Genomic DNA, 22,621 nt, shown 5'->3' on the forward strand with positions numbered 1-22,621 from the left:
AGATTTTCCTGAGTTGAATTTGCATTTCGTATAAAGTAAAAATTTATTTTGCTGTTCTTAGATTAGTAATTATAATATAAATAGTATCTTATTTAGGACCTACTTAATATTTAAAATTCGCTTGATGAGTGTCGTTGAATTAGACATTTGATTATCTTCTCCTGTTTAATAACTGTCACAATTATCAATTTTGAAATGGAAGTATTATTGAGAGGAAAGTGCCGACAATTGCCAAGATAACAAGTCAATTGAAACGCTCTAGTATGCAATATAGGCGGTGCTCTCGAGAAAATAAAAAGTTGTTCAATGACCCTGCTAAACTCTTTCAAACGCCACCTCCGGCCGAAATTGATCCTTGACTTTGATGTACGACTATTATAATGCGAATCTGAACCCTTTATGCAAAATTCATTCGATGTATGTGCGCGCACTTGTTTCAAGTGCGCGGCCACAAGATGAGCTCGATGGGAATATTAAAGGAGAGGAATTATCTGCGGTGCGGCGGCGGCTCTCTTTTATCTCGCATTATGATCTGTCCTCTTTGATTATTCAATTTGATTTGCACGCAGCCGGGGCGTAATCTGTGTCGCTGCCGTGCGTGTGTGTTTCAATCCGTGTGCTTATCTTAATATGGGAGAGCAATCAGCTCTTCGGTGCCTTTGGTGTGCCCGTCGCGCCCACGGCCTGGATTATCTTATAATTCTCAAGCTTAAAACCACCGCGCGCGATTCAACAATCGCCGGCCGTCAATCAAATTAATGTATACGCCAATATAAAGTATTTTGATATGCGCCGCCATCAGCAAAATCTGCCGCGCTGATTGCACTTTTCATTTGCGCGAATGCCGATTGTCCGCGTGTGTTTTAATCCTTTTTGCCCATCGCACATCCTAATGCATGGCGATTTGCTGTGGTTTAGAGGTGAGATTATTCTGCGGGGTCAAAATTCATATATATAATTATAGATTTTGGTGGAATTGAGAATCACAAATTATAATAATCATATGGTAGCTAGCATCTAGTTAAAATGTTTTAAATCCCTTCTTTATTATGAAACAATCCTGCATTTTACTTTCATTACTATTCCAACCTTGTTTTGAGAAAAAAGTGAAGTTTATGGTTTTATTTTCAGTTATTTGTATTCTTTGTGAAATAACTGATCAATAAAACTAATTTAATCTGATTAAAAAATTGGAAGAATTAAAAAATTAAAATCAAATTAGTAAAATCCAAATTTATCTCCAACCTTTTAAAGCCAAAACTTTTATTGAAATTATAATGTTATCGCTAACACGAGTGATTACATTTTTTTAAATTAATTCACAGCAGCCTTGATTCTGGTTAGCTGAAAACCAAAGCGGTGCTCGTTTATATCCGAATTAGTGGCGAAAAAAGGATACGAGCTCGCCGAGGAAAATACGACAAAAGTCATGATGTTGTGGCAGAGGAAATCATATTATTGTGGCACGGGCGGTTGGTTGTTTTGTGGTATCAAATATATATAAAATTATAGCCCGAGAAATGATTAATGATAAAAAATGGCTATGCTATATTATATTATCCATCCAAAACTTCCTTCCTGTGTGAAGTTCGTAATCCTCGCAGGCACCAACGAGCTCCCCTCCTATGTTTGCTGTTTCTCTCATTTTTATTATGGTAGCCACCGACCAACGCACTTTAATCAGGCCACACGATAAAAATTTCATAAAAAAAACTAACCACTATGCGCAATTAAAACCAATTTTTATTTGTGGAGCACCTGCTTTTTTATAAATATATGGTTTTTACTGCGAAAATTATCAATCAGCCTCTCAACCATTACGTATGATTTCATCTTATAATTCAATTAATTCAAAGAGATGTCATGTGATATGTGACGCTGTTTCTTGACAGAGATAAGTATATTTCGGCTTTGCATTCCGTCCTGACTTTTAATTGGGCTAACCGAAGCTTTATATTTTTTGACATCTTCATAAAATATACCGCAGGGCTGAATTATTACACCGAGTCTATAATGTCATCAGTTTGAAGAATTGCCTAGACTTCAATCCGGTAATAAATTCTCTTGCCGAGAGCGGCAGCATTTTTGTTTTCCGCCGGCAAAAACTCGTTTTTCAGAGCAGAGACACAGAAAAAATTGCGAGACTTAATATATCGAATAAAAGTTGACCGAGCGATCAAAAAAGGAAAGAATTATATAAATTTTGCATTTTGTGTTGGGAAAATAGTACAAAATATATCCATGCAGCAGAGAGGAATTTGCGAAAGGAAAATTACGGAACCGAATCGGATTGACGCGCCGATAAAAAAGTATTAAACCGCAATTTAAAGCCATAAAGCTTATCTGTCCAAAATAAATCCAGGAGCCAATTTCAAATTAATTGGCCTGGCATGCCGTTCGAACATTATAACTGAATGGTGAAATACTTTAAGATGATTTTTCGTCAAAGAATTGGATAAAAAAATATTTAGTTAACAAGCTCACTTAAATTGCTCAAAATGTCACTTAAACAAAACTTCGATATTTTTTTATTAAATTAAGAAGGCACTTCAATATCGAGTAAAAATTTTATAATTCTTTTTTTATTTTATTATTATTGTTGTTTATTTGTCGTTATTTTCTCGGTGATGAATAAAACAATTAGTATAAACATTAATTACATAGATAAAAAAAACTTATAATATATATATTTAAACTTCAATGCTCATTTTGTTTATCGAAATTTGATATTTTACTTTGTGACTTTCATTTTTTTTTTTTTTTTTTTTTAGGAAATGTCGCCTAAACATGAAATTTTTGGTTAGAGATTTCTCGATTATATAGAATGTTTAGATCAATTTGGACTGTTTAATACGGCGTCAATCGCCTTGAAACATCACGATTTATGCAGATTTCGCGCTTTTAGACAGATAGGAATTTCAGAAAAAAGGGCATCTTAACAAATCTCACGAAATAATTTTGGGCTGTTCAAGCGGTTTTCGATTTGATAGAAATTAATGGTAAAAGCGGTGGAGAGTCGCACACGATGCTGCTGTGTGCGGAATCGGGGAATTCGCCGGTGTATGTCACCGGACGGGCCTTAATTTACTGCATTCCAAAACACCACTGCTGGTTGATTTCGCATCTGCAAGAGCGTCGTCGCCGCGGCCGAGCCATTGTGTCGTCGCGCTTCCATCATTTGCGCCGTCGCTTTTTGCTCTCGCTCGCTCGCTTTCAATGGCATTTCGTCCGCCGGCGCTGCCGAGAGTTGCATCTCATGTATTTTGTATCCGTTTCATTTCATACATTTCTGATGCGGCCCTGCTTTTTATGCTATCACTGCGATCGCCAGCACAAATTGAGGGACAGTGAACAAAAATCAATTTAAAATCACAATAAAAGCAAATAAATTTTGTTTCAAAGTTTTAATTTTTGTTTAAATACTGGAGAGGATATTTGGAAAATTAAGTCACAGATCGCATGAGTGCTTGGTTTTGGAGGAAGGAAAGATGGGAAATTTAAAAAATGTACTATTTGCCACTGCCCTTCCAATCAATCAGAGGCAGACAATTATTAATGCCACTCGCCGGTTGACTTATACCTCATACTAAAGAAAAGAATTTTCCTTCTGGAGCAGCTTGCACTGATCTGTGATATTGATTTAATTTTTCAAGTTTTGACTTCCGTTCTAAAGAAGTGCGTTTGATTTTGTTTCAATTGTAACGCAAACGCGCTCAGTCAATGTTTGTGTTTAAAATTTGGTATTTTGTTTTATAAATCTTTAAGCCCAAAACAGCGGCTCTATATATCTATTTAGTTAAATACAAATATAAGGAAGCTGGTCTCTGATTGGCTCTTGGATAAAATTTTAAGAAAAGGCCTCTCCGTCCAAATTATTTGGAGATTCCAAATTAGCTAAATAGAAATATAAGAACAGACCAATGGGAGAGGCAGAAATAAAATTTTAGGCTCGAGCGCCTAGCGCGGCAACTCTTGAAACTTTAAAGCAGCTGAGTGAGGCTGGACGGAGTGAAAACAACTTTGCTTTCCGCAAACGCGCAGACGGACATTTAATAATTATGGCAAATTTTAACGCTGTTTCTGAAATTCGGAGAAATCTCATAACTTTAGCAGGTCTCGTAGCTATATCAGTGATAGCATCAGTGTATTGTGAAATTCAACACTGTTTGAAGCGAAAAAGAAAATCTGGTAAAAAAAATCGGACATGGCGTGCACGCTATGAATAAACAACAAAAAAGAGAACAACAAGGCAGAGCGTCGTATTAATTTAGTGAAATGTAATATTTAAGGACTCCTTATTGACGTAGTCAAATCAAGTCTTTACAACAATGGTTTGTTAAATTCCCAATAATTGCCAAAAATTATTTATATTGTTGTAAAGACTTGATTTGACTATGTCAATAAGGAGTCCTTAATTGTCAAATTGCATTTTAGGACATTTTGCTCATGCCTACCAGGAGTTGCGAGCAGACAACAAACGATTGTTTAAATACGCAAAGTTCCATAAATTAAGAACGAAATGAGACTTGTTATTACGCCGGTATAATTATATTTATATTATATTTATTGGCGAGCTCATTGGTGGAAAGCATATATTTTTATTTCCGCGCTTCCCATTGGTTCGTTCGTATATTTCTATTTAGATACAAGCGAGAGCCGCTGCGTTGGTGATATAGAAATATAACTAAATTCATATTTAGGAAAATAGATATTTAAGAAAAACTAGCCGCTGTTTTGGGCTTTAGAATGGAAATTATTTTTTAAAGTAAATTTTTGGAGCGTTCCTAATTCAAATATTTCAAACAGATTTTTAATAAATCCAACTTCCAACTTCAATCCGCTCTCTTTATATATAAATTTAACAATGAAAGCGGTTGTTGGGTTTGTTCAATTATTATCTTGTGTGAAATGAGAAGGTTACATGTTTTCTAGGTGAAACTTATCTGAATGACAAGAAAATACAAAATGAAAAATTTAAAATGATTTTTTTTCTAATATTTTAATTTATAAAAAAAAAATATAACAATAGCAATGTAAATTTTTAGTAATCTTTCTTCCTTATTCTGGACACAATTTTGTCATATGAAAAAATTATTCTCTTTTTAAACTGTATATATCTTATATATTACTTTTGTCTCCTAAAGAAATTCCCTTCAATTTTTAATCAAGTAATTTTTCCTTTATAATATGGATCATTTAGAGATAATATTTTATATTGTTTAAATGCCCAATATAAAATTCGATCAGAAGGAGCTAAAGATATTAAGCAATAACAGCTTTAAAATCTGAAGTAAACAATTATTTGCTCATCATGAGAAACGTGACTTCAATCAAGGAGCCATACAAATATGATTATCATTTCGAGTTTTTGCTCCTTTTATTGATATCTCTCGTCCTGGGCGCGCAGAATTCTAATTTGTTTGTCCGCGCCGTTTTTATGCCTTGCGCGAATATAACAGAGCCATCATTTTGGCAGCACAGCACATACATATAAGTTGCTGTTTGTTATTCCGCCAACAAAAGGTCGTGGTAGTCGGTCGGCGCGCGTTTTCAGCATTTGAAGTTTGATTTGATCTCATTGTGCGCTAGCTGCTGCCATTAGGCTGCCGCGCGCTTTTTATCCGCCGTCATATATATTTTTTTGCATTATCCGATGCCAAACAATGGATTTATACATGTATTCTACGCGCCGCTTGAGAAACGAGCGGCGTGTGTGCAGAAAAAAAGCCATCATCGAGCGCGGATCGGAATTTGAAGGATTTCGGCCGCAGTGAAAAGCGGCCGATTCAGCGAAATCCGCTGCGTCTTTGGTGGCAACGCTCGAACTGGGCGAGGACGCGCAGAAAAAACAACTTGTCCCTCGAATTATTGCTTTAGGTGGTCCATCTTATCTCATCTGCGAAAACGTACTCGACTGCCGCCGCCAAAAAAGACTCAATTAGCTCTGCTGCCACGGCTCTCACAGATGATATTTCAAATAAAAGATCTTTTGTATGTAAAATATAGAAGTTCTAGCAAATATTTTCATTAAATAACAATAATAACAATAACAATAAATGATTGATTTTTATTGCTTCGAAAAAGCTAAAATTTTTCCTCTTAAATAATCGATGGAGCTATTTCTCAGCTGTTTCTGTTTTTCATATTTTCGACCCCAAAGAATCTTTTTCCAGGTTTAAAAGTGCTCTCTGATTGAAGAAAAGTCCTTTATTGTACCAAATTGACCACAAACATTAAAGCTACCGCGGGCAGCTGCATACGAGACTGAAGAAAAACCCAACAAAGTATCTGAAGAAACAAATTTTAGTATATCAGTAGCTCAATTTTAGGTTCAGTTTTGACCTCAAAAATCGAATAAATCTGGTCTAATAGTCAGAAACCATTTACAATCATAGTAGTTATAATAATTAAAAAGCAATGATTTCCAGCTGACACACTTAATAGATTCTTTAGAGATTGCTGAAATAATAAGTTGACAAAATATACGTACCTTACGATTATAATTGTAGATAATGTTTTGAAGCACAGTGCTTCAAACAAGTATAAGCATAATTATTTCATGCAACTAAAATAATATTAAAAACGTCTGCTATTTCTTTATTTAAATACTATTTAAAGATCAGATTTATATAAAAACAAGCACTCAAATATGTCAATTTCCTGAAATTATTTGACAATTATCTGATATTCTTAAAAATAAATTGATTACCTTTTAAAGATTTGCTTTATTATAGCAATGTTCATTCTTTCGTGGGTGACTAATTCCTTGTAGCAAAGTAGATTTCTATGAGGAAAAATGCTTTTTGTGTAAACAGATGGAAATAATCAAATCAAGGCTCCCCATCTTGAAAGATTGACTTCGCTCTTAATCTCAATTAAGCACTTCAGTTCCGAAATGAATAAGCTTCATGATTGCCGCGCTTATCTTGTGATAATCATTGGGACTCTGGTCCCCGCTTCGACTTTGGTATAAGACTTTTGAAGCCGTTTTCAAGAAAACAAAGCCGAAAGATTATATTCGAATTTCGCAACAATTAATTAACAAATAGAATGAATATACACAAGTATATAAATGCAACGGAACAAAAACACGGCTGCTGCTGGTAATTAGACTTGCTTTCCCATCCGTCCGACGAGAGCGGGCCGCATATAATAATAATATAATGATGGTTGTACGAACACAGAGAAAGAGAGACTGAAATATGTGCACAATGAGTTAAGTTTGTGCTCATCGCACGGTGAGTGAGTGACGGATATCTTCGCGGAGATGCAGTCAGTCAGTCGCGCGGTGTTCGTATGGGGAAAAAAATGAACGTGAAAAATGCATTCTGCGGCGGCTATTGTTGATGGGATGACATTTAAAGGAGTATATAATGCGCGCTCGACTGAATTCCGCGCACAAAAACAATTAAAAAGGCAAATACCATGCCATCAGCCGCCGCACTCACATAATATGCGGTTAATAGTAATTACCATCAAATATATATATGAAAAATATTTTCCTTTTCCGCGAAACCGGCCGGGAGTTGAGGCAGGTCTTGTTTGCGCCGCGCGCAGTGATTATGAGAAATAACGCCATCTGCCCGCTTTGTCTTTCGCTCTTTATTTCTCGGTAATAACTTTTAATAAACGCGCCAGCACACACTTGGTATACTCGCCGGTAAAAATAATAACGCGCCCGCGGCTGCTTTTCAGCTACTGTACGCAGGCAATAATTTATTTTCTTATAATTCAGCCTCATCCGAGCGCCAATCAGCACAGGAGCCGCCGCCGCCGCGACTTCTTCTCTCTCCTCGCCACTCGGCCAGCGCCGAGCATGCTGTATTAATTTGCGCATTTTTTCGCTCTCCCCGCAGAAGCAGACGCACAGCTTGTTAATTATTAATTGCCGCGTATTTGTTTCCTCTTCAATTACTTTTTGTCTCTGCTCCACATGATTTTCAACTGCATCCTGTGCAAGTATTCTATAAGACAAGTATAGAATTATTTGGTTTTTACTTAGGCAGTATGATAGTTCTAAGCTAAAATATTAATTAAATGTTATTTACAATACTGTGATGCTATGTTTAAACCATTATTTTTAAATTGATCTATATATTTATTAATTTTTTATCTTGTATTATGATCAATAAATTTATTTATTTTCTTTTTTTTTTAATTTATTTATTCATTCAAAATAGCCTCCGTGCCTGAAATTTCTAAAATTTGAGTAAAACTATATAAATGTGAAGTATATCAAGCTGAAATGTAATATTGATTAATAGCAATCTTTTAAAAGCTCTTAAGATTCTTTATGGTTAGGGAGAATTTAATCTTCTTATTATTTACATGATTTTTTCTTTAAATTAATTAAGATCATTCATATTATTGTGCTTATAGAAAGTGAAAATAGTTTTGTGTGTATAAACTTAAACAGATTATTGCATAAAAGAAATTCTGTTAAATTTTCGGTGGTTCTCAGTCTAGCAATGAGAGCAGAGAATCCATGATAGTCTCAGGGGTGGGAGGATTAAGTACGACTATCTTAAGTCTTACAATTAGTAATAGTTTTAATGTAAAACTTAAACAATGAATCTCAAAAATGCTTTCATAAAATTATGATTGCTTTTAATGCTCCTAATATAACTTGTTTTGACGAAAAAGCAATATCCTGAAACCTAAGAATATATAGGACTAATCTGTATAATTAGCCAACATTCATAAGTTTTCTATACAAGTGCGGCAGTATTGTCAGGACGTGCAACAATTTTGCCAGTCACCCGCCAAAAAGGGGTTCAGTAGTGTGACACGCTGGCGAAAAAATCGATGGCCGCGACTCTCGAATGCAAACCCACGCACGCATAAAAAGATTTAGAGAAAAAGTAACTCGGCGGCGACGGCGTCTAATCCGGCCGTGCATGTTGCCTCCGAAGCATCGGCGAAGGATCGCATTCGAAACAGGGGCGTTGGGTGTGCAAGCGCGCGTATATCCATTATAGATATGGCTGACAGAGTGAGGAGCGGGCTGTAGTGTGTAGAGGATTTGGTCTGCCTTCTAATCCCAGTCTAATGAAGCCGACAATCCTGGCTTAAATTGGGCAGGGTAGCAGCCGAGCAGCCAACAACACAAAGGATCAAACCCATACCACAGAGCTCTAGTCACGAGAGTTAAGTCGGAATTAAGATGAAAAGCAGACATTTTTTACGCATTCCCAGGGCCAGCCCATTCGCCAGCATTAATCATTAGCCTCAAAGAGAGAGACAGCGCGCGATCAAAATGGCAAATCCGAGCGCAACTAATCCCCAGATCATTAGCGAGCCCAAAGTGTGCGTGTCCGCGTGCAGCTTTCATATGTATAGTGACAGAATCCAAACATATTATATAAACCTGAAAATGAGAAAAAAAAGTAATCAGAGGCGAAAACAGGATGTTAACCAAGTTATGCAACCGGCTTGTCTAGAGCAGAACTTCCTGTGATAATTTTTTAACGCGATTTTTAGCAAAACTGATCGTAATTTAAATGTCTCATTATACTTTTAATCGCAAAGTGCCTATATCCGGCTTTTTATATTAATTTAGATTAATAAGAAACGTTATCAAATAAAAATTTTGTCAAATATTATAACAGCAAGTGTTAAAGTGCGCAGTTCTTTTATATTTCCAAATTGGATATTTATTTTGACATTTATTTTCTAATCTGAACACCTGGATGAGTTTTTCCAACGCTATTTGGGCCCAATTTATTTTTAAAATTACCCATAAAGTCGGTCGCGGTATATAAGAGCGGATGCGTACTCATCTCTGCACGGTGCGGATATTTCCCATCGTCAACATCGCGTGGAGGCTGCATCAGCGATATCTATCTGGATTGACGTCAATTGTTCTGGTCAAGTGAGCACACACATCCCCCTGCTTTTCCATAACTTTTTTTTCCAATTTCGGACGCGTCCGGCAGGTTAGTCGCTGCTCAGGTGTCGACGGTCGCGAGAACCTTTCAGTATTCAGTAAAAATTTTATAAAAAGCTCATCCTCGACTGCGCCAAAGATGAGACTCTTGGCCGATTACGCTGGCATCCTGGCCGCTATTGACGGGTCGCAAGGTACTGTGCTCACTAAAATATATTTAAAAAATGATTTTAATAACGAATTAAATACAAGAATAGCTATAAAAAATGCTCTGCTGTTCTAAAGAATTTGTTTAACAATGATTGAGCTATAGACAAAAATTTTATTTTTTATAAAAAAACTTCAATCCAAAATTGTAGAATTTTAAATTAAATTTTTTTAACTCTCTCACAGATTACGTAATTTTTCATCTAAAAACTCATGTTAAAACTGTTTAACAATAAAATTACCTTCCAACAGACTAATAATTGTTACTTACATCATCTGTATGTGTTGACGAAAAAGAGATCAATCTCTACGATTGGAGTATGTAAAAATTGCATTGTAATATATAACATTTCCCGGCCATTTTCAATAAATATGTCCATAATTTAAAAATTCTGTATAAATTCTATTCAGTCTTCACAAGTTCGCTATTTATTTAAATAATATTTCAGAAAGAAATCAAATCTTGCACTGAATTATGATTTGTCTCCACCAGTATAGTTAAAAATTTTCCGTGTAAAAACCCACGATAATCGTAGGAACAGCAATTAGCATGCGACCTAGTTCGATTTTGCTCCGCTCTTGGGGACAGGTGGAATTCGCGTGGGTGGTCATTAGTCGTGGATTAGGGAATTCGCACACAAACACACACAGACACGTAACGATAAATAAGCAGCACGCACAGAGAGAGAGAGAGAGTCAAAAGTAGAGAGAGAGAGAGAGAGAGAGAGAGAGTTTGGTCGGTTCGTTACATAAATGGCCGGGTAGGTCGGTCGGTGTTTTAGCCGAGGGTATTGGGCCGCGGGGAGGGCGCGGGGGGAGGATAATCCCTCGGGCGAGGGCTTATCTGGTCTCACTAAGCCCGCCAACACACTGCAGCAGCACCCAGCCAGCGGCAGGAGATTATGCTCAAACTGCTGGCTGCCGCCGCCGCCGCCGTTCTATCTGTGTGTATGGACGTACGTATATACCCTCGTGCACAGAGGATAAGGATTAGTGATAGCGCGCCACGTATATATCGATCGCACCCCCTTATTAATGCTCAGCCCGAATCACGGCCGGCTCAAATTCGGATGACTGCCCTTCAAACAAACACTCGCCCCCAAATCCTAAAAACCCCAAAACGTCACCGTCAAATTCCTCTTGGCTAGATTAAAAAATAATCAATACTTCGTACATTATCGCAATTTCGATGATTGATTTTTGAACTTTTATTAATAATATTAGCAAAACCACAAAATCAATTGAAAATGTTAAAGTAAAAGTTATAGTTTAACAGTTTCCAACTAACCCAATATCCAACAATAGCATTATTTAATTTTTTAATTAATTTCATAAATAAATAAAATTTAAGCATGTTTATAATCTGTGTTAGATCTAATGCTATTTAATTTAAACAATCAATTATGGCAAATATTCAGAATGAAAATTTTTTTCCTCACAATTTTATAATAATTACTGTATTACTTTAAATTTAACATTAATGTGAATGTTCACATTTTGAATTGACTTGAACATTTCATTAAGACGACCATAAAATGCAATCAATCATGTGGAAAATATAATAACTTATTATTTATCATTAAAATATACACACATATAAATTTGCTTGAGTTATTTCTGAATAGTGGACAATTAATTGTGGCCATGGAATAAAATCGTAATTAAACTTTTAAAATCTGGAATTCAAAATTTGAATTGATATTGTATTTCATCGCTCATTATTTATTTTTCCTTTGAATTGAATTTAAAGACAAATGAATTTAGAATCTTCACACACCGTGAAAAAGTAACTTCTTGTCTTTTTATACATATATTATATGAATAATATGTATATGAAATGCAATTATTTTGTGAGATGCGAAAAGATCGATTTTTTTTAATAGCAAAAATTGATTCCTTTAGGATTCCTATAGGTTTAGTTTGCAAGTAATTTTATCGTATTCATGACCAGGGCAACTTTGCCCCACATGCGAACTCATCAAAATTTATTAAAATCTTTTTGAAATAATTCTGAAACAGGCTTGCTAGGATATGATAGCATAAAGTCATAAATATTTTTCTATATATCATTCAAACGATATCGGCATCAGCTGTCAATATCATAATACTTTTCAAGCGATAAATTTGCGGTGTGTGAGCGTGTTACGCAGCAAGTGGTGCATCTCAATTTCCACCGCAGAGAAAATTACGATGCAGCTGATTGGCGAAACGAAAGCTGCTCTCTGGTGAGCGAGTTTCGTTATTTTTAACATGATAATGTTATGCGCCCGCATTTTATTGTTCTTCAATGCTGCTGATTGTTTTGCGCACGGTTCGCACGCATCACGCAAATTGAATCCCGCGTGTTAAGTAAATTGCGCAATTTTATGTAGCGAGCCCAGCCTGCCTCCAGGCTAGATTCAGATTCTATCTTCTCCAGAGAAAAACGATTTTTTTCGAATAATAAAATTTTTTGTTCCAAGCGACGCTTTTGATGGTAATGCGTTTGTACTTATGATACATATCTAGCAAAACGCTTCCTCCTTACATGAATTAGGTGCGTAACATGTAATTTGCAGCAATCCAAAGAAATTCCAAACTTTCCCAATGGAATGCTATAAAATTTGACAACAGATTTAAACTTTGAATGTAATATTTCTTAAAAATTTTCTGTAAAAAAAATTTGTTGGGCATTTTAAATAGGATATTTAATAGCTTAAACTAAAGATAATTGCAAAGTTGAAGTTTCAATTTAATTTTATCAACAGATGTGAATAATTAAAACAAATATTATACATCTCTTTTTTCAAATTCATAGGAATATTGCATAATGCAGAAAATTATTTCAAATCATTAATATTGTCATTGAATGATTTTAATATTCAATTTCAACCTTCCTTCTTAATTTAAATCTCTATATTTGTACTAAAATGACAGAAATCTCATTTATTTTATTGCAATAATTCGCAGTTACAAAACTGCGCAAACGAGCCTCTTTTGATCATGTTTGGTATTTTCCCATTAATCTGACTGGATGTGGAGCAAATGGAAAAACGTACCGGAAATTCAAATCCATGCAGCAATGACGCAAATGCTTACCTTGGGCTCAAAATGACACGAGGGAACGTTTTTGAAAAAAGAGAAATAAATATTCCACTAATATTTGCATATTTCCCTCGATTTCTAATTACTAATTAAACTGAAGAGACAGCGGGTTTTTTTTAATTTAAAAAAAGCAGGCAAGAAGTTTGAGCACCTTGGAGCGAATTGATTAATTATCAGAGGGGTTGAGATTATTAGGAAGGGAGAAGCTAATAAAACGTGGAAGAGCAGCGAGCGCGTCGCTGGTTTCGATTTTGTCAAAATTTGCTGATGCGGCGCGCGCGAGTTTAATATTTAGTGGGCGCCCTCTTGCTCTGGCGCAGACTGTGTATTAGTTATAAAAGGAGCTTTTAAGTTTGGGAGAGATAGAGGCGAGCTTTAGGATTATGAGATAAGCTTATATGAAGTATAGGAGAGGGAAGTCTTCGGAAATGAGATAAGAGCGAGACGAAGAAGAAAAAGCAGCATTGCTCGAGAGAGAGAGAGCACCCGCGCGCTTATAAGGGATGAAGATTAGGGGAAGAAAAGCCATGAGATAAAGGCATTTATAAAGGGGGAGAAAGTGCTCTCACGGCAGATAAGCCGCCGCTATGACAGCGGAAAAGTGTATTTATAAGGCGCGGGCATATCAAGTGCTGCAGCGCGCACCACTATTAATAATCATCTCCATACTCCGCCCCTCTCTATACAGCTTCTTTGAATAGTCAAATTTTTTATTTATAATTGGAAATAATGTTAATAATGAATTATATTTTATTATCAATAATCTTTAGATGCTCTTTTTTATGTTAATATATTATTCATAATTATTTTAAGAATTAGGCTATATATTTTTATATTATCTATGTTTGTTATTTTAATTTTAATTTTTAATGAAAATAATTTTTTCTGTAATAATTTTCTTTAAGATCAACTTTTGATAATAATAATCAATGAGCTACTTTAATGTAACTCTGCGCTTGCTCATTATAATTATTTTAATAAGTAGCTGACTATTTAATATTGATTAACAACATAAATTTTTCATTGAAAAATCGATTTTTAAGCTATCAAAATTCAGTGTCAGATAACTTTGTAGCTATTTTTAACTATTATCAACCAAATGAGTTGAAATATTTGTAAGTTTAGATTTAAATTTGAAAAAAAAATTAAAGTTAGTCAAATAAAAATGTATGCTTTATCATTTCTTAGCAGCATACATAAATTCAAAAATTCCGAGCATTACATTTTAAATTACTAATTTATAACACGCAGATACGCTTTTTAATTTGTCCTCACAATCAGTTTCACTCATCTAGCAGCTCAAACACGCTGCTTTTGTGCGAGGGGTTGTTAGGTCTCGTCGCAAAAAATAAATCTCAAAGATGCATGAATAAATCACGGGCACACGTGTCATAATGAGAGCGTTGTTGCTTTATAAGAGAATTCCCATTGTCTGCCGCGCGGAGAGGAAGAAGAAATTTGATTCATGCGCGTTTGTTGCTCGAAAGAGAGCGTTGGTTGGATACATTTTGGCGCATTATATAAAATGCATTATCCCGAGAGTTTTATGGATGTAGGGCAACAGAAGAAAGAATTAAAGTGGAAAAGAAAGGGCGGCTGCTGCCGGCTGGGAAAAGATCCAGCAGCTTTAGCAGCTTACCTTTTGTTATCCGGCCTGAGAGGGTATATATGTATTTATTGAAATCCCATGAATAGCGTTCGTCAATTGAACCCCAGTGACAACTTAAAAATTGATCAAAGATAAATATCGCATATATACCCAAGTGTGTACAAAGAAATTAAAATTACAAAAAGAAATCAGAACGAATAAGGGTGCGTTCGCGACAAGGGAAAATTACAGGCGTTCCATATTTTATGCTTGTAATATCAATTTTCCAACTGCTCCGATTTTTTTATCCCTCCAACACGCAGCGGTTCAAAGGCGTGCAGGTAGAAAAAAAATGAATACGGATGAATTTCTAATGACGGACAGAGAGAAGGGGATTTTTTGCCATTTTGCATGGATGGTTTGGTTAAAAGTCAATTTACATCAAATTTGTGAGCCATAAATTTCGCTTCACGCATTCGAGTGTGATTTTATGTGAGCTGCGATCTTTTTATATTTAACATAAAATATCTGTTTGGAGCTCAACGCCGAATTCGATAATATATTTTTATTCGTTTTTCTTTAAAGCGTATGCGACATATCTTAACTTCAGGAAAAGAGAAATACTAAGAGCAAAATAAACTCTTATTAAATTTTAAGTTTATTGCCTAATGAAATATTCGCACAATTTACAACAGAGGATTATCAATTTAATCTAAGCTTAATCTCCTGTAATTTTTAATATAAAATTTATTTTTTGTTTACTTGTATTTGAACCAGCTTTTCATATTCAAATAATAACAATATAATTTTAATAATGCCTTTCAAATCTGGAACAGTTATAACGTTCCTTTCACTGTATAGGACGCAATTTTCAATCTTGCATTCAAAAAAGCGCAAACAAAGAATGACGACGATTGCGATTGAAAAAATCTCGGCGGAAGATGTCACCCCGAGAACAATTATTCTTTCTCAAGCGGCTTCTTTTTCCGCTTAATTTATGGCGCAGTGACCATCATTAGAAGCGACACAATGGAGGCTTTTCGAGAGCCGCGGCAGAAAGGAGCAGAGAGCAATAAAAAATTGATTCACAAACAGATCAGCTGCGTGCATCCAGATTACTTTTCTCTCTCCGGCGGCGGCGGCATTGTAAACGAATGAACACAGGGCAAAGCAGAGCGACGAGCTCGAATGTCAAAGCCGTTAAAATACAAGTAAAAAAGAAAATAATGGCATTTCTTTTGTCGCAATAAAATCATCTGCTGCGTGAGAGGCCAAGGGCAGTGAACAAAATCTACGTGATTAAGTCAACTGGATTCAAATAATAAAGGAATTCAGGTCAGTTGTTTTAAGTTATATGTATAATTAAAAAAAAAACCTAAAAAAGAGACATATGCGAGGTTTCCTGAGAAGATTTTTTTTTTTAAATTCAATGGTATGAGGGCTGTTTTTATTTTTAAATGTTATTTAATATTAATTTGAGTGTCTTTTTTAATAATTATAAATTTTGCAATTAATTCATTATTTAACTTTTGTGCCAATAAAATCAGGCTTTTCAATGGTTGATGGTTGTAAATCTTTGATTTTTAATCAAGGCTTCTAATGAAACTTAAATCTTCCGTCTCGAGCTGCATCTACATCTCGTGTCTGTTCAAGGCCAAGCACATGGAGCCATTTTTCACTACCCTGGGTTGTGCGTGCGTGTATATCTCGGCTGCTCCATATTATATGATAAAATGTGTATCACATCATAATGCCGCTCATTCTTGGGTTATCTTTGAATGCCGTGGCGCGAGGGAAAATCTCCTTTGTGTACAGCTGCCAGCTACTGTATGTGCTGCAGCTTACTTTAGATTAGCGGCGCGGCTAAGGAGGGGTGTCTGCGCTCTTTGCTATACATGTACATACACGCACACATGCTGCTCTGAGATATAGTCTAGTGCCGTCGCCGCGCGCGAAAATAATGCCATGAAAAAAAGCCACTTTCGATTGCAGTCATAAAAAATATCTCGAGGAAGCCATGAGTAATATTGTGTGAACATTACGACCGCGTATTATTGCGTCATTAGTTTTAGATTAAACGCGTGCAGCGCGCGTCAAATTTTCAGCCTCTTAAATGGATTTTGCACAACCCTTTCGACAAAAGGCGCGACGATGTGCGATAAAGTTCAAGCAGTAGTGCGAATTGTGATTTAAAGCATTTTGGAGAGCATCAAATGCTATATAAATTAATTGTAATTCTATAATAAATTTAGTTATAATAAAATTATAGTAAATTTTTTTACTTTATTTATATTAAAAGTTTTTTTCAAATGCAAATATTTTTACTTTAAAATAAAATAAATTATTTAAATAAATTTTGTTAGTTACAATATTAAAATACAGAATATCACAAATGTATACGTATTGACAATTAAAACATGACAAAAGAATCAATTATTTATATTAATCAAAGTGTCTACATAGAAATCATATAATTCTCAATATAAAACATTCATTAGTAACACACTTTGGTATGGTCATTATAATATACAATTGAATAAAACCTTAAACATAATTCTTAAAACGTTTAAATTCTAAATTTATTCTATCAGTTTGCGTGCCATAGTTTTCAGTCTTGTTAAATATGTTAATGATATGGGTAGATCAAATAAATATGTAATTAACTGAATTTGTGATAAAAATATTTACAAAAAGGCTCAAGATGTCGAAAATTTAATCCTTAAAAAACTTTTACAAAATTAAGTAGTTCTTTCATGAATTCGTGTTTGAAACCCAAACTTGTGTGAATTTCGCCGCCCCCACGGATTCCCTTATCCGATCTGAACATCCTCTTGATATACAATTCAAACGCCAGCATTCCGAGCGTGAATCGCGTTTTCCTCCCTCTCGGCTGCATCCGCCGACCAGGTTATTACCAGCACACACACTTTATATACAAATCCACGAAAGTGCTCGGTCATAGTGAAGATTAATTATCATTTAATAAAGGCGTTCTCGACTCATGCACACAAATAAAAGTGTCATGCGCCCGATTAACTCTATTTTCCCCGCTTCTGCTGATGACGAGAGACGCTTCTCGTGGGCGCGCAGATAAGTGAATTAAACGCTGCTGCATGGAAAAAAAATACTTCTCTACCTACAGAACTACCATAATCGCGGCACATCACCTAATCCAGATTAAAGCTCCTGCCTCGTTGCATGCGGAAATCCATGAATTCTGAATGCAACTGGCCATGTCTGATGGCAAATCAGGGCAGTGATAGAAAAAGGATGGAAGGGAAAAATATGAAAAATATCATTTCAACAATAAAAAAATATAAAAAATAAAATAGAAAATTACATTATAATCAATTTATTTCTTATTTTTTGTAAATTCCCCCCCCACTTAGTTTTAGTTCAAGTTCAGACAAAACAAAACCGTAGGTTTTTTAAGAACCAGCAGACCGCAGGTCACCTTTTGGGGTAAATTTTTCTTTAATTAATTTATAATTATGCTTGCTGTACTTGCTATAAAGAGTTTAACCAAAAATTAAGGACATAGGTAGTTTTAGTATAATAGAATGAGAGTTTTCAAATATTTTAAAATATTTTTAAATTAATTCCAATCATAGATTCTACCGTGATAAAGAGAAATGTGTAACTTTCTAATTAATTGGCGGTTCAAACTTTATTATTACTTAATTTAAAACGCTTGCTTGAAACAAAATAGACGAGCTAGAGGTAGTGGGTATACATGACAATTTATTCAATTTAAAATATAAAAAATGTAAGATATTATAATATAATGTTTTAAAAGACTTCAATAAGAATAAAAATAACATAATCGTTTTTTATGTTATTAAATATTTTTTAAATATATGAAGTGTAGTTAAAATTCTTAATTTGAATTTAAATAGGTGTGCATTTTATGATTTTGGCACACTTCCCTGTTGAGAATGTGGAGAGACGGCGTGTGTTTGTGTGCGCGCATTAGGGCCGTTATGGCTGGCTTTAATCTGTTTATCTGTAATTCCTGCTCTCTTTGTGCCGCGTTCGTGATGCTCGCTTTACTTAATACACATTGAATTTTTGCTTTTGCACGGCTGAATGAGCTAATCCCGCCGCTGTCTGCAATACTCTCGCTGGAGTAGAGGAAAAGGTAAAGCACGCACAGGGAGCTCCGGTTGCCGCCGTCGATCCCCCACACAACTCGTCTCTATATGCGAGCCGATTTCACCTATTCCGATCCCCGGCAGTATTGTCCCTTTTTTTCATTGTGCTCATAAGTCCACAATGCCTCCGAGATGACAAGAAGTCGCCCGCTTTTCGCGTTCCGCCGCGCAAATATTTTGTGACAAGCTCCTTGTGGAATCAAAGACCCTGCGAGCGCCTCCCTTTCGATTGTAATTAAAATTTTACTCTAGCCCTTTATGGTGTGACTCTATAATATACACATTCGGCGCGAAACACCTTTTTGTTTGCCTCTCTAACGCTAAACCTGCTCCAGATAAACTGGATTTTTCGACCGACAGAGATGCATGTTTGCCTTTTTTGCTGGAACAAAAACGACGCTCACGGCTCTGTTGTGAACTGAAAAGCCGCCGCTCTTTGAAAAATCTGCGTCATATTTTTCTACCAACTTTGTGGTCTTTGTTTTTATATACGTTAAATTAAATAAATTCCAAAAGAATTTGTTAATAATTTACACACGTCCATATCAATGTAACATATATTGCTTAATAATAACATAATATTGCATTGATGTAAATCTGAAAGTTAACTCAATTTTTAAAAGAATTTTACTTTTGATTAAATTTATACAATTATCATATGATATTTAAATTTGTAAAAAAATGTTTTTTTTTATAGATTTAATTTATTAACAGCAATTCCAGTTTTTACAATTAACAAAATATTTACGCTGAATTATATTGTAAAAATATTTGAAAATCTTATCAAATATGTCATGCAAAATAAACCATCAATTAAATCCTGTATCAAAAAATTTGCCAGATTGTGTATCAAAATGTCTATTTCTCAGTTGGTGCAGATTTGAAAATTGGTTATGTGGTGAGCTTTTAGCGTTGGTTGTTACAATTTGCACCCGTTTTTTTTACTGCCTTCTCGTTGCGGGTGCCACCTGTTGCTAAATACATAACAAAGTTGAAATTTGATGACAACAACAAGCACATACGCACGAAACAAGGGTTAGACCGCAACATTATCATTACAAATAATTGTATACAATTATAGCATTAATTTATTTCTTTGTTCACCATTAATTTATAAATTTGATGATATAATCTAAATTTAATTTTTCAGTGGAAAATACATTTAAATACTTTTAATTACATAAAATAAAAATCTCTAATTTGTCTTTGCAATTACAAAAAGTCGTTAAGTCAATTAAGTATTCAAATTGAAACTTATTTAGTTTTATCGTGAAAGTTGTAAGTTAATGCGCTCTATCACGTTGGATCATGAGGCATGTCAACTGCCAATGTGAGCAGCGAATCATTCTTGTCTAATTGAATTACGACCGTATTCGAGAGAGAAAGAGAGAGAGACACTTCTATGTATATAAAATCAAATTAAGGGGGCAAAGCGAACTTCTTAGCCGCGGTGACTTTGGGAGAACAAGGTGCGTGAGTGGCCTTTACTTTTTCGTGTATAGAGAGGTAACCTTACAATATTTTAATACTCTCTTGCCCTTGTTTCTGCGAGCAAGCAACCCTAGCTGTGGTGCCGCTTGTAAATCCCCAGCTCGGTACAACACGCTGGTCATAAATTAAAAAAGAGTTATGTATATGAGTGAGCGCGCGGTGCGTGAATATGTAGAGAGCGAGAAATCTCAAGGAAAAATATAATCCCCCAGCGACACTTGTCAGGCATCTAAATCCATCGCGCACACTTTGCTGCTGCTGTGTGCGGCGATGATTTTTCTCTTTCTTTCTTTTTCGGCCATACGCGCGAACCTCCCGTGGAGCGCCTTTGTCAGCCAGTTAGCTTCGCAATGGCTATTTCACCCCTTTCGCGTGTTTGCCATTCACATTCCACGCATTCTATACCGATTTGGGGTGAACTAGAAAAATATACACAGCTTGCAAAGCGAGAGCAGGGCGCTTTTCCCACAAGGATAATCGCTACGCTTTTAGAATTATAGACTAAAAGGAAGGAAAGTTCAGGGAAGTTTCCAGTTTAAAATGTTTATTTTGAGAAAAGATGTGACGTTGATTTTTTTACATATTTGTTTATTAAAAGGAATTTACTGAAAGAAGGTCGTCCAGCTGTAGACTAGAAAACACTAATTTTTTATGCCAAAAATAATATTAAACATAATATTCCTGAAATTCAAATTTTTAATTTATTTTATCAATTAAAATTATTTATGTTAAATATTACAATGAAGGTAAGATTAAGTTAAATTTTAAATTAAATCGATATAAATAATTTTAATAAGAACTACTAAGCATTTTTTTTTATGTTCTCAATCCACATCCCTGTTGGTTTTTTTAATATTATTTTTTTTCTTTTGAAAAAAAAAAGTAAATTCTCTATTGAAGGAAATAGAGGTCACTTTTCAAAACATTGAATTTTAAGTTCAATCAAGCAATTTAGTTTTCCTAAATCTCTATTACTTTTTATTTTTAATTAACATTCTCTAATTCTTTAGTAAAAACTTTTGAGTTAAAATTTATTATCATGTTTGAATACGAAAATTTAAGCAATAGATTAGAATAATATAATTTTTTTAATTGAGAGTTAACATTCAAGGTGTCTTTACAAAAAAATTTTATTTTGCAGTAATGCCTTTTAATTTGAACTCACCCTAGATATTCTCTTAATTCTGAATGATTGCAGACAGAACCATAATTATATAGTCCAAGTAAATAAATCTGCAGCATTAGTAGCTATTGCGAGAGAGAGATGAACGGGGAACAAAGCCGCGGCTCAAACAATTCAATCCCGGCAGGACATACGAGAGCGGAGAGCCAAATCCCGGCGCACGCTGAGCATATCGGGGGTCCAATTTAGTCGGGGTTTGGCCGGTCGGCAGACAACAAACATCCCTCATTACGGCACCTAATCCAGAGGGTTTATTCCGCGCATCCGACACGAATTTCTTGCCCGATAGAGAGAGACGCGCTCCTTAATGCTCGGGACATTTGCTAATCTCATTAGTGCGAGCGCGACCCGCTCTCTCTGCCACTTGCAGATTAGCGTTGGCGAAACTCGGTTCTGCTGGTCGGGAAGGCAACAAAAGTGGCGTAATCGTCTCGTGTGTGTTAAGATTTCCACCTTCTGCATCGAGCAGCAGCAGTTTTGCTCAAATCCCGGCACTTAAGCTGATGGTGGTGCGCGCGGCTGCGGCGCTTAACACCAACCAGCAACCACCGGCGTAATATTTTATTCAGCCTCTCTCTCTCTCTGCAGCACTTATATTCATCTTCTTGTGTGGCGGGATAATCGGAATAAATATTTCAAGAGGATTTGCCCGGCTAAGTGCCTTTAATATTTTATGATCAGCGTAAATCACTCGCCTAATGGGCAGCACCGTGCATACCAATAAATTTGTATTACTCGCCACACCAAAGACAGCGGAGACTCAATTTTAGCATTGCAGAAAGAGAAAGAGCGGATTATGATTTGCGAATTTGCATCGGCTTTTCGCGTGTAAACCTTCCCGCAATGCGGTGGCCGACCAATCGCAACTCGTTTTGCACCATCGAAGGCGGTGTCCGTTTTAGTCAAGTGATTTACAGTTTGGAAATGGAATTTTTATGTTTTTAATTTTATTTATGACAATGAAAATAATTTTTATTTAAAGATACCTTCTATATTTTGCTTGTCATTACACAAAATTTTCATTGACCTGA

At 35.4% G+C, this 22,621-nt stretch overlaps 1 protein-coding gene across 3 annotated transcripts in view; it reads left to right on the plus strand.

The window, feature by feature from the left end:
- LOC132199673 (uncharacterized) overlaps positions 1 to 22,621 on the plus strand; it is a 52,209-nt gene that overhangs the window by 12,796 nt on the left and 16,792 nt on the right. The window contains exon 1 of one of the 3 annotated variants that reach the window (XM_059624579.1): positions 9,955 to 10,080. The exons of the other annotated variants lie outside the window; for them this stretch is intronic. Within the exon in view, the coding sequence (XP_059480562.1) occupies positions 10,026 to 10,080 (55 nt within the window). The 5' untranslated portion in view covers positions 9,955 to 10,025. Of the gene's footprint in view, positions 1 to 9,954; positions 10,081 to 22,621 lie in introns of those variants that run through there. 3 annotated transcript variants of the gene reach the window in all.

This window comes from Neocloeon triangulifer, unplaced genomic scaffold (assembly GCF_031216515.1).
Source record: "Neocloeon triangulifer isolate White Clay Creek 2 clone unplaced genomic scaffold, ASM3121651v1 ptg000014l, whole genome shotgun sequence".
Classification (NCBI taxonomy): Eukaryota; Metazoa; Arthropoda; class Insecta; order Ephemeroptera; family Baetidae; genus Neocloeon; species Neocloeon triangulifer.